The 15,253-nt window shown below is 33.9% G+C and overlaps 1 protein-coding gene across 8 annotated transcripts in view; it reads right to left on the bottom strand.

The window, feature by feature from the left end:
• Window positions 1-11,116: 11,116 nt before the first annotated feature.
• The window catches only part of klf5l (Kruppel like factor 5 like), a 90,404-nt gene continuing 86,267 nt past the window's right edge, over window positions 11,117-15,253 (bottom strand). For all 8 annotated transcript variants that reach the window (XM_062048917.1, XM_062048915.1, XM_062048912.1 and 5 more), the window contains one exon: window positions 11,117-13,540. In XM_062048917.1, coding sequence (XP_061904901.1) covers window positions 13,362-13,540 — 179 coding nt within the window. In that variant the 3' untranslated portion in view covers window positions 11,117-13,361. The remainder of the gene's footprint in view (window positions 13,541-15,253) is intronic.

Here is a 15,253-nt window from a genome sequence, read left to right as displayed (position 1 = left end):
TTTAATAGATTTATTACAATCTTTGGCAAGCCAGGCAATGTTTGCTGTGGTCTGGAACAACATAGCACACAAACAACTATCTGAAATGCAGCCAATATTACATACAGATAAAATGTCATGAGACACTCGTGATTTAGAGCTATATAAATAAGCATTGATTGTTTGACACGCAAAACTAAATTATATACAAAGAGGATACCTTTTTTAAGGAGCGCCGTAAAAATGGCTGCTCCGTCGGCGGTCTTGTCTTGTCTCCCTGTAACGTATGTCTGCTCTTAGTGGGACTGTGTCGAAAATGTACTTTTCAGCTCTTATGTGTCTTGTGCATGTTAAGAATTGACAATAAATCATCTTGAATCTTGAAGTAAAGGATATTAAATGAGCTCAAATATACTTACAGATGAGGCATACTGATGCAATATGTACATACAGCTAGCCTAAATAGCATGTTAGCATTGATTAGCTTGCAGTCATGCAGTGATCTGCCTAATTAGCACGCCAACAAGTCAATAACATCAACAAAGCGCACTTTTGTGCATTCACACACAGCATAAAATGTTTGGTGGACAAATTAAGACAAATAAGGAGTGGAAGATTTGACATGTAAACAAGCTGTTGCGTCACAGTCCACACTATGGTGAGTTCAAGAACCGCCGAAATTAGTAGGATAAAACGATGTTCACCAAATACTCTCATCAGTGAAGCATACACACAAACATATTAAACAGTTCAAACAATTGGGAAGGTTTGTGTCATGTTTGTCCTCACACAAAAAACATACTAAAACGAAACCATTATTTTTCTGCATCTTTTGCCATTTTCAACCTTTTTTAAAAATGCTCCAGGGCGGCACTAAAGAGCCGCATGCGGCTCGAGAGCCGCGGGTTGCTGACCCCCGCTTTAGGCCAACGACTCGCATGTAAACAAAAAATATGGCGGCCACACCACGCTGCTATGACGAACATGTAACTTACCTTTAAGGTCGTAGCTTACAGCTTCTTATACGACCTTATCGAAATTAGTCGTAAGAATAGTTTACAATACTTTGTATATGGACATACATTAATTATAATAAATGTAGACATGACTGCAGATTTACAGATGAAATATTCTTACCCGGAAGACATTGCCATCCCTGGCGCTAGGTGGTTTATTTGTGTTGTAGTCATCGGCTGTTGCCACTTTCAAATTAAAAGCCCCCCTGATGATTTAAACAGGGACTTTTCTCATTATGAAGTCAAATATTGTGTTTTATTCTTGCGTCGTTTTGGTGATGGATCATGGAACAGAGGGTGGCACACGCTTGACTGACAGTGTCGAGAGCCAATGAAATGTCGGGTGGCACAAAGGAAGGCCAATCAGATCGCAGAGGGGTGGGCTGGTGTCACCGTGGCCCCGGAGAAGCTAGGCCATTGTGTATATAGTACTTCCTCCTGTTGTCACCATATTTATGTTATATAGAGAAGCCACATCGACCGCTACTGCCAATTGGCGCTGACGAGCCGTAGGGCCGCCATCTTGAAGTGGTAAACATCTCCATCTCGTGACAGGATCAGTGAAGTGTCAGCACATTTCATCCATCATACCTTTTTCAATAATTAACTGATTTTCACACGTTTTTTTTTAATGCCAACTTCATACATGTAGCTATGATCCACTGCAAATGAACCGTCGTATTTTAATATTCACAGTGGGATTAACAATAATACAATATTCAGACTGGACTGTAGACAGGTATTGTGCAAACACTTTAAACACATATACACTTTTCTATTTATAATATACACCTTTATACCATATAACCTATGCTTTTTATAACTTACTCTAACTTCATTAATTCTGGGTTCGATACCCAGGTTCGGGGTCTTTCTGTGAGGAGTTGAAGTTATAGTACCACTGATAGTCACACACACACTAGGTGTGGTGAAATTAAATGATAAATGGGTTATACTTGTATAGCGCTTTTCTACCTTCAAGGTACTCAAAGCGCTTTGACAGTATTTCCACATTCACCCATTCACACACACATTCACACACTGATGGCGGGAGCTGCCATGCAAGGCGCTAACCAGCAGCCATCAGGAGCAAGGGTGAATTGTCTTGCCCAAGGACACAACGGACGTGACTAGGATGGTAGAAGGTGGGGATTGAACCCCAGTAACCAGCAACACTCCGATTGATATTACTCTCTGCATTTGACCCATCCCCTTGTTCCACCCCCTGGGAGGTGAGGGGAGCAGTGAGCAGCAGCGGTGGCCGCGCTCGGGAATTATTATGGTGATTTAACAACCAATTCCAACCCTTGATGCTGAGTGCCAAGCAGGGAGGTCATGGGTCCCATTTTTATAGTCTTTGGTGTGTTCTTCCTGTGACTTTTTGGGTTCCCTCCGTTTACTCCGGCTTCCTCCCACCTCCAAAGACATGCACCTGGGGATAGGTTAATGGGCAACACTAAATTGCCTCTAGTGTGTGAATGTTATGTCTGTCTATTTGTGTTGGCCCTGCAATGAGGTGGCGACTTGTCCAGGGTGTATCCCGCCTTCCGCCCAAAGGCAGCTGGGATCGGCTAAAGCACCCCCGCGACCCCAAGAGGGACAAGCAGTAGAAAATGGATGGATGGATGGATATATTCATACATATATATATATATACATATATATATATATATATATATATATATATATATATATATATATATATATATATATATATATATATATATATATATATATATATATATATATATATATATACAAACATATATATATATATATATATATATATATATATATATATATATATATATATATATATATATATACATACATATATATATATATATATATACAGTATATACAGTATATATATATATATATATATATATATATATATATATATATATATATATATATATGGATATATTTATACATATATATATATATATAAATATATATACATACACATATACATACAAGTATATAAACATATACACACACACACACACGTATGTATATATATATATGTGTGTATATATATATATATATATATATATTAGAGATGTCGGTCTGCCGATATTATCGGCCGATAAATGCGTTAAAATGTAATATCGGAAATTATTGGTATCGGTTTTTTTATTATCAGTATCGGTTTTTTTTATTATTATTTTTTATTTTTTTATTAAATCCACATAAAAAACACAAGATATACTTACAATTAGTGCACCAACCCAAAAAACCTCCCTCCCCATTTACACTCATTCACACAAAAGGGTTGTTTCTTTCTGTTATTAATATTCTGGTTCCTACATTATATATCAATATAGATCAATACAGTCTGCAAGGGATACAGTCCGTAAGCACACATGATTGTGCGTGCTGCTGGTCCACTAATAGTACTATCCTTTAACAGTTAATTTGACAAATTTTCATTAATTACTAGTTTCTCTGTAACTGTTTTTATATTGTTTTACTTTCTTTTTTAATTCAAGAAAATGTTTTTAATTTATTTATCTTATTTTATTTGATTCATTTTAAAAAAAAAGTACCTTATCTTCACCATACCTGGTTGTCCAAATTAGGCATAATAATGTGTTAATTCCACGACTGTATATATCGGTTGATATCGGTATCGGTTGATATCGGTATCGGTAATTAAAGAGTTGGACAATATCGGCATATCGGATATCGGCAAAAAGCCATTATCGGACATCCCTAATATATATATATATATTATGTACAGTACAGGCCAAAAGTTTGGACACACCTTCTAATTCAATGCGTTTTCTTTATTTTCATGACTATTTACAATGTAGATTGTCACTGAAGGCATCAAACCTATGAATGAACACATGTGGAGTTATGTACTTAACAAAAAAAGGTGAAATAACTGAAAACATGTTTTATATTCTAGTTTCTTCAAAATAGCCACTCTCTTGGCATTCTCTCGATGAGCTTCAAGCACACCTGTGAAGTGAAAACCATTTCAGGTGACTACCTCTTGAATCTTCACACTCTCATTATTAAATTATAAATATTCTATAACATTTCGTATATATTATAAAATATGTGCAATACACTGTACTGTATATAGTTTCAATGTAGTTTAAGTTGTTGCCACATGAGGGCGTACTACATTAGAGCATGAGAGGAAGAGCAATAGCATCAAGAGTCATTTCCTGTTTGATTCATTTGTTCACTGAGAAAACATAACATATTAATTGTACAAAATGATTATTATGTAATAAAAATTTAGATGGATACTGATAAAATAATAATAATAGCAATGATGATAGCACAACTAAATTAATCAAATATTTAAAAGTAAAATGTTCTAATGGATTATAAACTAGGGAGTCAGTTTTGAGGTTGTCCGATTAGGGTTGATGTTTGGTTATAAAAATAAATACATTCTATTTACAGCAGGGGTTCTTAGACTTTTTGAGCTCAGGGTCCAACTTTTCCACTATGGAGGGGCCCCTGGCCTATTAAAATGAAGCCGTGTGTTAATCACAAATATTATTATTGATTTAACACATAAACCTTAGGTTTTTGTCAGACTGATTAGGAAAATAAATACTATTTAAATATACTGCAAAAGAAGGGACACATAAAAAATGATTAAATTATTTTTCACATACAATAAAATAAAATAAATCAATTATGACCAAAATAAAAATAAACAATAATTTATGTTTTTTTAACAGTCAATAAATAAAGTGCAAAAGAAAATAAAACTTCACCACATTAGTCATCATTTTAGCGCTTAAGAAACTTCTCTATGACTTTAGCTACAGACTTCTTCTGTTTGTTTAGGATTGTCATTACTGCCACAGGTGGTGGAACCACCCGGACATACCACAGCTGAGAAACAGATATTTCTTGGCGGCCCAACAATGGGTAAGAATGGTTAAAAAAAACACAGATTTACAGTATACCAATTTCTCATACTGTGGTACAAGTCCTATCGGTGGTAGGATACTGTGGAGGTTTCCCTCTAGTGTCGGTTCTCCTGGCCGACAGATCTTCGGGAGCCTGGTATACAGTGTGAATAAAGTCTTTTTATTTGCATGCACGCCTCGAGCGATTGCTTTCCAGCAATGTATGTTTTGGCTTTTCAGTCCCGTATGTCTCTCCCTAGCTCCAACTCCAACAACTTGTCTCGTACCGGCTGCTGCTAATAAAGGCGACAGGTGATTAGATAACAAGGCCCAGCTGGGCCATCTACTCAGGCCCGGCCCTAACCAATCTGGCGCCCTAGGCAAGATTTTAGGTGGCGCCGCCCCACATCGGCAGTGAAGTGTATATACTCACAAGAAACCGAATAGCTTTGTCTTTGACCTTTTTTTTTTTTACTAAAAGAAAGCAAATTAACAATCAGAATAGTTAACAAGATAAAAAAAAATATGGATAAATAAATGAATACAAAAAATAAAAAATGAATATATGAAATACTATATTTTTTACATACATAAACACAAAATAAAACGTGTCAACAAGTTGCATAAAATAAATTAAAAATACAATATAAATAAGGCACTGCACAAAACAAGATATCAAACCAGTATGACTTTAACAACTATATTACAAAAAAAGGGGATCTACAGAGTTCTCTATTTGTGCTTTTTAATATTGCATTAACTAGAATGACTTACAAATTACTGTACACCAGGGAGTACTGTAATTACCTAACGTTACATTATTATTTTCCATAACAATTTAGCCCCCTCCACAATATTAACCCGACGTTAAAACAGAACTAGCTATTTATTGATTAGCTATTGCCGAATCATGTAACATTAGCTTAATGCTAAAAAGCCAGGTTACTATCACATTCTGTAACAGACAAATAATTTCATGTAGGCTAACGTTACCTACCTGCTACCTCTGTCTTTTTCTCGCTTCTCCTCTTCTTTTCTCTTTTTTCTTCCCTGGGCACCTGACAGTTTTGGCCGTTTTGACATCTTGTGTTGATTTTTTTATGTGGGACGTCCAAAAAGAGTCATGATACGGGAAGGGAGGGGGCGCACCGTGCCGGGGGAGGGGGGGGCGTAATGTTGTAACAAATAATATTTCTATTAAATAGGCTTTACTTTGCATTTTAATTAACGTGGGATTATTTTATGTATTTAGAAATAATAGTACCAACTTTTTATTTTATTTCAATTTTTTTTCTCCAACATTTGTGGCACTGGCGTGGCGCCCCCTGATGGACGGCGCCCTTAGCATTTGCCTATACGGCCTATGCCACGGGCCGGCCCTGCATCTACTCACCTGCCGCTGTCTTCGAGGCCGGTCCTTGCACACCCCGCTCCGCGGCGGGCCCGCAGGCCACGCCCCCCTCCACAGATACATTTACGTCAAATGTTTGTACAAATACAAATGCCACAACAAAAGATTCATCGAAATAGATTTTTTTTGTTTAACTGCAAACTTCAAACGTCACAAATAGTCCAATGAAGCAACATTTCAAGCCGAACTTAGCGATGTCAGCACAAGTACATGCAAATATTCTGCATGTGGCATTTATTTGGTGTACTAAGAGCTAACACTTTGTTTTATTCACTCAAGTTGTTGATGGACTAACATTTTCATTTTCAACTGACAAAAAAGGACAAGTTGTGACCAGGGGTGCCGAAAAGGGGGGGGTAAAGGAGACGGATACTAGGGGCCCATGATGGAGGGGGGCCCAGAGAGGCCCCTAATGATGATGAAATTATAATACAGAAAAAATAATGTCAACTGTGATGCTGTTCTTCTTTCAAAAATATGATAATGATAGTCAAAAATACCATTAAAATGCATAATTGTAAGTAAAATAGCATCAAAAAATATTGCCGCTGTGTTGGGGGCCCTGTAAAGATTCTTTTCATGGGCCCCAAAATCCCTAGCGGCACCCCTGGTTGTGACTGTAGGTCTGCCACACAGCCAACATGACTTATCATCAGAACATAGTCATAACTTCACAATATCAAGCATCAGTCATGTTTTCTCCACTATCAAACAACATGGGCGTTTCACGTCCTTTACTCCACTTCATTGACTGACTGTCTGCTGCTTTGTTTCACTAAAAATGTTGGCAACTTTCCCATTTATGCAAACTCTCTCACATGTTGTGTTCCGTGCAATGTTGGCGAACACCTATTGTGTGTGCAGAATGTGTGTGTAGTGTGGTTACACCCTTGATCAGACCTGGGAAAATTAAGGCCCGGGGGCCGCGTTAAGCTTTTCAATCCGGCCCGCCGGACATTCCCAAATATTTTTTTTTAGATCTTTAAGATGGAAACTGTAGCTGCCATTATGATGTGCAGTGATGTTTTCAAATTACCGCAAGTCTTGAACTATACAAAGTATTTCAATGGTTGGAATCTGCGCTTTTGCATGATATACTAGACGTTCATATGTTGTCAATATTCAGTGTTTTATCATCCATAGTTAATATTGTAAACCCCACATGCTTTATTTTGATGTACATTCTGGGTGTCTCATTCAGTAAAAAAAAATTAAAATTCCATTCCGTTTTTTTAGGCGGTCTGTCATAACGTTTTTAGCATTCAATCAGACATTATTGTGAGGTTTTGTATTAGTGTTCCTAAAAATAGGACCCAAGCACACATACTGTACAGCAGATTTTCACAGTTTACATATATGTACAAGTATGTGTGTGTATATATATATATATATATATATATATATATATATATATATATATATATATATATATATATATATATATATATATATATATATATATATATATATATGTGTGTGTGTGTGTGTGTGTGTGTGTGTGTGTGTGTGTATACGTATACTTATGTGTGAATATGTGTATATATACACACATATATATATATATATATATATATATATATATATATATATATATACATAGATAGATAGATATATATACCGGCCCCCAGACACATTTTCTTTCTCAAAATTGTCCCCCAGAGTCAAGATAACTGCCCAGGCCTGCCCTTGATGCACCATATAGGGAACCAAACAATAACCCTAACCCCCGCAGTATGTTTATTTTGTTGTTTTTCACTCATTAGTCAGAATTTGTTTTTACACTTTTATGACACGCTCATGATAGGGACCGTTTGGGGAATTAAGAATAAAATGTTTGTTGAATAAATTCTCTGAATAATATAACCTCTTCCCAAATATTCCACTTAAAATATTGCCTGTTTTGTGTTTTTCAGATTATTGGATTTGTTATCTGATTTGTATGAGAAGGACCATTTTAGTACATAAGGGTAAAAGGGTACATTTTTAAAAAAATGTTTCAAACAAACTCATCAAGTCTATGTTGCTTTCAATAACTTCTTGCCAAATATTCTGTAGAAAATATCGCATATTCTGAATGTAACATTAGTGGTACTTATGACCCCCCCCCCACTAATTTTAAATTAATTTAAAATAATTACAACAAATCTATTATAAAGTCTGACATTTTTTAAAAGATTTCATCTTTTTATTTTATTTTAGAAAGGGTGTTAAAAATAAAAAATAAAGATTACAGTTTCTAAAAAGTTCCCCGAGGGTAAAATGTGTAATTTATGTTAATTCAGTAAATTAATTTTATCATGTAATTCAGTGGTTCTCAAAGAAAACACTCGGCTCTCCAAGTACCACCATTATGACCAACATCAAATTCAGTAGCATAGTAGGCCTAAGTATTCATTAAAAACAAGGCATAGGTTTTATTCAACTAGTATATTTCATATTTTTGTCCACTGTAACATTACACACACTTTGAACAGTAACACTGTATAGCTCGGTTGGTAGAATGGCCGTGCCAGCAACTTGAGGGTTCCAGGTTCGATCCCAGCTTCTACCATCCTAGTCACTGCTGTTGTGTCCTTGGGCAAGGCACTTTACCCACCTGCTCCCAGTGCCACCCATACTGGTTTAAATGTAGCTTAGATATTGGGTTTCACTATGTAAAGTGCTTTGAGTCACTAGAGAAAAAGCGCTATATAAATATAATTCACTTCACTTCACACTGTTTGAATATAGGAAAATAAAACACTGTATTTTGATCAAAGGATTCTTTGGTGCAATACTAGTGGTACATGTTAACTGATCTAATGTTAAGTCTGAAATTGTGGAAAATATTTGATCATTTTTTAGACATGGTGTAAAAAAAAAAATGGGAGAAAAAATATATTACGTGTTTGTCAGACGTTTATGAAAAGGAATGTTTTGGCACCTGAGGAAAAAAAGGGTAATTTAAATCAATTAAATAATTAAGTTTATTATAGAAGGTTTGGTCTGAAGTTTTTATTGATAGTGGAAACAGTGGAAAAAACACTAAGTTAGTAAGCATAAAGAGTGCATTGAAATTTTTTTATATTAATAACCTCTTCTAAAATATTTCACTTAAAATATTGCATTTTTTAGGTCCCAAGAGTAAAATGTGTAAGTATTTTAAATATAAATAATAATTAAATAAATCAATGTTTTCATGCATTTAAATATTAGTTTTCAACAACTTCACCATATATATTCCACCTAAAATATTGCTTCCCCCCCAGTGGTCCTATGACATAAAGAGCATTAAAAAAAAAAGAAAACAAATACATAGAAAAAATAATTGTCATCTAAAGTTTTTAAAAGTTGTGTTCTTAGAAATGGAGTAAAAATGGGAGAGACACAAATATATTTATTGCATTTTTATGAGAAGTTTATGACAAGAACCGTTTTGGCAGCTAAGGATGAACAATTTAAGTCAATTAAATAGATTACGTTTATTATCGAAGGCTTGGTCTGAAGTTTTTGTCGGTGCAGTGGAAAAATTATACATGTCGTATTTTTTAAAATAATAATTTAATGAGAGGGACAGTTTTAGGACGTGTGAGTCAAAAAAGTACTCATCAGCTCCAAAAGTAATGATGCATCAAAATCAATGTTTTCAATTATTAATGGAGTCAAGTTTGTAATTTCCTTATCCCAAATATCTCACCTCATTTTTGGTATTATTATTCTAAGATTGATTTTGCCTCACCTTCATTGCACACAACAAGCCACTAGGCGGCAGTATAATAATACTGTTGCATCAATATAGGGTCCTGAAGAGGCCATATGATATCATACAGTGACATATTATCAGACACAATAATCAAGTGTTGATTAAAACCAAGGTGACTTTTTTTTTGTGTTTTTCCTTTTGGTATTTGTCTGTGGAGTTAATCGTACACGTACAGTATGTACAGTCGTGGCCACATCAATCAAATCCAGACGTTGACAGCCTTGCACAAACAAGCGCCGGTTTAAAAAAATAAAAATAAAAGTAAGTGAGGGCGTAGTCCAAAAGATGAAGAAGTGAACCTCCCATGAAAAGCACGAAAATGACAATTAAAAGCAACAACCAGCGACTCCACCCTCCGTGTTTGTTGTTGTTGTTCTTCTTCTTCAGATTGTTTTATTTCTTTTGTGCAACATGACCTCAGCCGGCCCGACAGGTTACACTTTCACAAGCTGTCGTGTTGAGACAAGACGGTCGCCTGAGAAAAGAGCAACCATTTTGCCCTCTCGCATTTATTACATATTTTTAATCTATTGAAATGTTCAATATGAAATATTGAAATATATCATTACTGTCTGAGTAAGACACATTTTCTACATTTACGTTCATCCAAAACAAAGCGAATGCATTGCTATTAATTAGTTTGTGTATATTTTGTGTTTTCCTAGCTTTGTAAAATATGAATTATTACTCCCAAATAAATGATAATTTTATTTCATTTTTGTGGAAAAACAACCTTACAAATTTGATATAATCCAATCTCATCATTTAATGTTTGTTATTTAGTGCAAGTTCTTTAATTCACACAATACATTATTTTTTAGTTGCAAAAACGATGTGTTTATTAAACATATTTAACAATTTAAATGTGTTAACTTATTTATTTATTTGATCAAATTAAATAATTCAAAATCATTAAAAAAAATTAATGTTTTTGAAAAACAGTTAATTATAGTTTAAATAACTATGATAAAATAAAATAAAAAGATGTCTATATAATAAAATATAAATATTTATAAATAATGACTGTCATTTAATGTAAAAATGTTTTTGTCGAGATAAAAAAAAAGACTAAAAGACGCAATACCATTCTGCATTATCGCACACATTTTATTATCTCATTGCGTCATTTTAGTTCAAACAGGGAAAAAATGGTCCAAAAACAAAAATTCAATCTAAAATCCCATTAGTTACAAAAAACACACAATATTAAAAATCCAGATAAGAAGACATTCAAAACCAAAGAAAATATTTACAAAGACTTATGTACACACTGCGCTCCGAGAACTTGAATCCTTTTGGAAAAAAACAACCAACAACAGGAATGACGAGTGTTGAAATAAAAGACAATTTAAGTTTAGTGCATTCAGAAGGAAATATCAGAAATATCCTATAAGTAATTGTAAAAAATAAAGGAACTTCTGGTAATATTTTTTCAAATCATATTCTTTTATTTCAAGTTTTCTTTCGCGGCCAATGGGTGACGTTATTGTATAAATATGTGACAGTAAAAAGTAATGAGCAGCAAAGGTCGCTATGGAAACAAACAAAGCAAAACATTGGCTGATGACTCAGCTCTCTGGCATAGCTGTCCCATTACTTTCGCAGATTATGTAATTTTGTGTTTTTTTTTTTTAGTGAAGTCATATCAACACCGAGGAGAAGTCGAAATACATTCGTTGTTTTCGCAGACACGCGTACGTAGATAAAATAGATATATAAACATTATTTACAAGAGGGCGAGGCGTCCACCTGTCCGCAAGCGGAAAAAACGCTCCATGTTGTGAAAGACGATTACGGGATGTTAAGAGTCCAAAATGACGTCAACCTTCCGATTTAGCGCGTTAGTTTACGTTGTTAGTGCTAATGGACAAAGACTTAGCTAACATTAGCTAAGTTTTAGGTGATTGCTTCCTTCCGTACGTCGTAGCAAAGAAAGCAGATTGTCACTTTGAGGTCTTAGCGTAGCATTTTTTTTTGTCGTAAGTTACTCATAATTACGCGTCTGTTATCTAACAACATTTTGGTGGAAGGTTTGTGCAATTCTTTGATCAGTCAAAACTACCAAACACCACAATTGCAAATTCGAATACTCGTGTTAATTTTTTTCCGCGATTAGCATATTGATCATTAGCATGTGGTAGCTAAGAAAAATTTGGGTGCTGTATTAGATTTGCCAAAAAAGTTATTTACTGTTTTTTTTTATCGTTTGTTAGCACGAGTAAAAATAACATTTATTGTGGTGAATTTTTCTGGAAAGACAATCAAAAACATGCGTAACAATTTAATCTGAAGATTACTTCAAAGTTCATTTTTGGACCTTTTTCATTAAACGAGCCCCAAAAAAAAGTCTAAATTCGAGATGATTTTAAGTGCGCTTGTGTGCCATCACGTTGTTAGCAAATAGCATTGACAGCAAAATTGTTCGCGTTTGTTTGCTTTAGCCCAAATCTGTAAAAATTGAGCAATACATTACTTATTAAGGCTGTTCATACATAACATCATTTGCTAGATATAACAAAATGTTAAAAACCACTAGGGCTGCAACTAACAACTAATTTGATAATCGATTAATCTGTCGATTATTACTTCGATTAATCGATTAATAATCGGATAAAAGAGACAAAGTACATTTCTATCCTTTCCAGTATTTTATTGAAAAAAAGCATAATGGCACCATACTTATTTTGATTATTGTTTCTCAGCTGTTTGTAAATGTTGCAGTTTATAAATAAAGGTTTATAAAAAAAAAATAAAAAAAAAGTAGCCTCTGCGCATAGCATAGATCCAATGAATCGATGACTAAATTAATCGGCAACTATTTTTATAATCGATTTTAATCGATTAGTTGTTGCAGCCCTAAAAATGACAAATATTGCTATCAAAAAATGAAATATTATCCTATTTCGGGTTTTTGTAAGACTCAATCAACTCTTCCGAGGAAGCTTTCCTTCTTTTTTGGTCGTTTGTTAGTTAGCGCTACTTAAAATAAACACGTTTAACGAACTTGTGCGCAAAAGTGTGCTAAGAAAATGAGCTAAAAAGTGATGAAATTGTTTAAAAAAATGAACATGAAATTTTTCCGATTTTTTTTCTCCCGAATACATGAAATGGAGCGTAATGTAGCAGGTTGTTGCACTCCAGTCGGTCCATCGTCGTGGTTTCCCTCCGTCGGTTATAATGTTTTATCTTCCGGTTTTGTGAGGCGGACGTTACGGGGACGGGACTCACCGGGAGGTCATGAAGACGGCTCTCTCGCTCCCTCGTCGCAGCAACAGGAAGTGGTTTGTGGGATGCAGGCGAACGACTCGAGTCTCTCTGTTGACACTTTTGAGTTAGTTCTGGTGCCGCTTCATGTGCAGCGCCAGGTGGTCGGAGCGGGAGAAGCAGCGGCTGCAGGCGACACATTTGAAGGGTTTGGCGCCCGTGTGTTTCCGGTAGTGTCGCGTCAGCTCGTCCGAGCGGGCGAAGCGCCAGTCGCAGTTGTCCCACGTGCAGCGGTAAGGCTTCTCACCTGACAAAAGACGACACCAAACATTTGATTTCCTTCATATTTCAACAAGGCTGGGATGCTACAAGTCCCCTTTTTCATTGACCAGAAGGTGGCAGTGGTTCCTCAAAAAGATAAAAGTCATGGCTGACAAAAACAAAGCATGCTAACTTCCAAAACGGCGATTACCGTATTTTTCGGAGTCATACTTGCCAACCTTGAGACCTCCAATATCGGGAGGTGGGGGGTGGGGGTGGGGCGTGGTTAAGAGGGGAGGAGTATATTTACAGCTAGAATTCACCAAGTCAAGTATTTCATATACATATATACACGTATATACTGTGTATATATATATATATATATATATATATATATATATATATATATATATATATATATATATATATATATATATATATATATAAATATGAAATACTATATATACATATATATATATATATATGAAATACTATATATACATATATATGTATATATATATACTATATATATATACTATATATATATATATATATATATATATATATATATATATATATATATATATATGTATACATATATATATATGTATATATGTATATATATGTATACATATATATATATATATATACATATATATATATATATATATATATATATATATATATATATATACATATGTATATATGTATATATATGTATATATATATATATACATATATATATATATACATATATATATATATATATATATACATATGTATATATGTATATATATGTATATATATATATATATATATATATGTATATATATATATATATATATGTATATATATATATATATATATATATATATATATATATATATATATATATATATATATACATATATATACATATATACATATGTATATATATATATATATATATATATATATATATACATATGTATATATGTATATATATGTATATATATATATATATATATATATATATATATATATATATATATATATATATATATATATATATATATATATATATATATATATATATATATATATATATCTACATCCTGAAAATATGCAAACAAAACTGTTTAGATAATTGATACTTCAAACTTGCATAAATAAATCTTAAGGAATATAACATAACTTGGCTTCTGAGAGCTTCAAAATGTAATGAATAAAATGCTAAAGTTGTTGCTAAACAAGCAATTATTTTAATAATTAAATATGGCCATTTTAAATGAATTATTATGATCATTTAAAATGAATAATTTCAAATATGTTTATTTTAATGTATAATTCTATGGCTGGATGTAATAAGGAGTCAGAAAAAATACAATTAATTTTGATGTTTTTAGCAAAATATAGTAAAAATGTATTTAGTTTTTTTTTTTAAAATGAATAAATATATTTATTTTTAGGTAAGATAAACATAATAATACAGTGGATGATTTAGTTCTTGTCACCCTGTTGTCGTCCCGTCTCTTCCCCGAGGATGGCTCCATGAGCCGGGCAAACGCCTGGAGATGCCCTACGTCAACAACACGGCCGGCGGCCCGTCGGTGCGCAGCTCGTACATCGCCGCCCTCTACTTCACCCTCAGCAGCCTGACCAGCGTCGGCTTTGGCAACGTGTGCGCCAACACGGACGCCGAGAAGATCTTCTCCATCTGCACCATGCTCATCGGCGACATGCCGGACGCCTCGTATGGAATAACGTGATTGGGCAGGCA

Source organism: Entelurus aequoreus, linkage group LG05 (genome assembly GCF_033978785.1).
Source record: "Entelurus aequoreus isolate RoL-2023_Sb linkage group LG05, RoL_Eaeq_v1.1, whole genome shotgun sequence".
NCBI lineage: Eukaryota > Metazoa > Chordata > Actinopteri > Syngnathiformes > Syngnathidae > Entelurus > Entelurus aequoreus.
The sequence above is the reverse complement of the archived record's forward strand: the minus strand, read 5'-3'. Positions and strand labels throughout refer to the sequence as shown.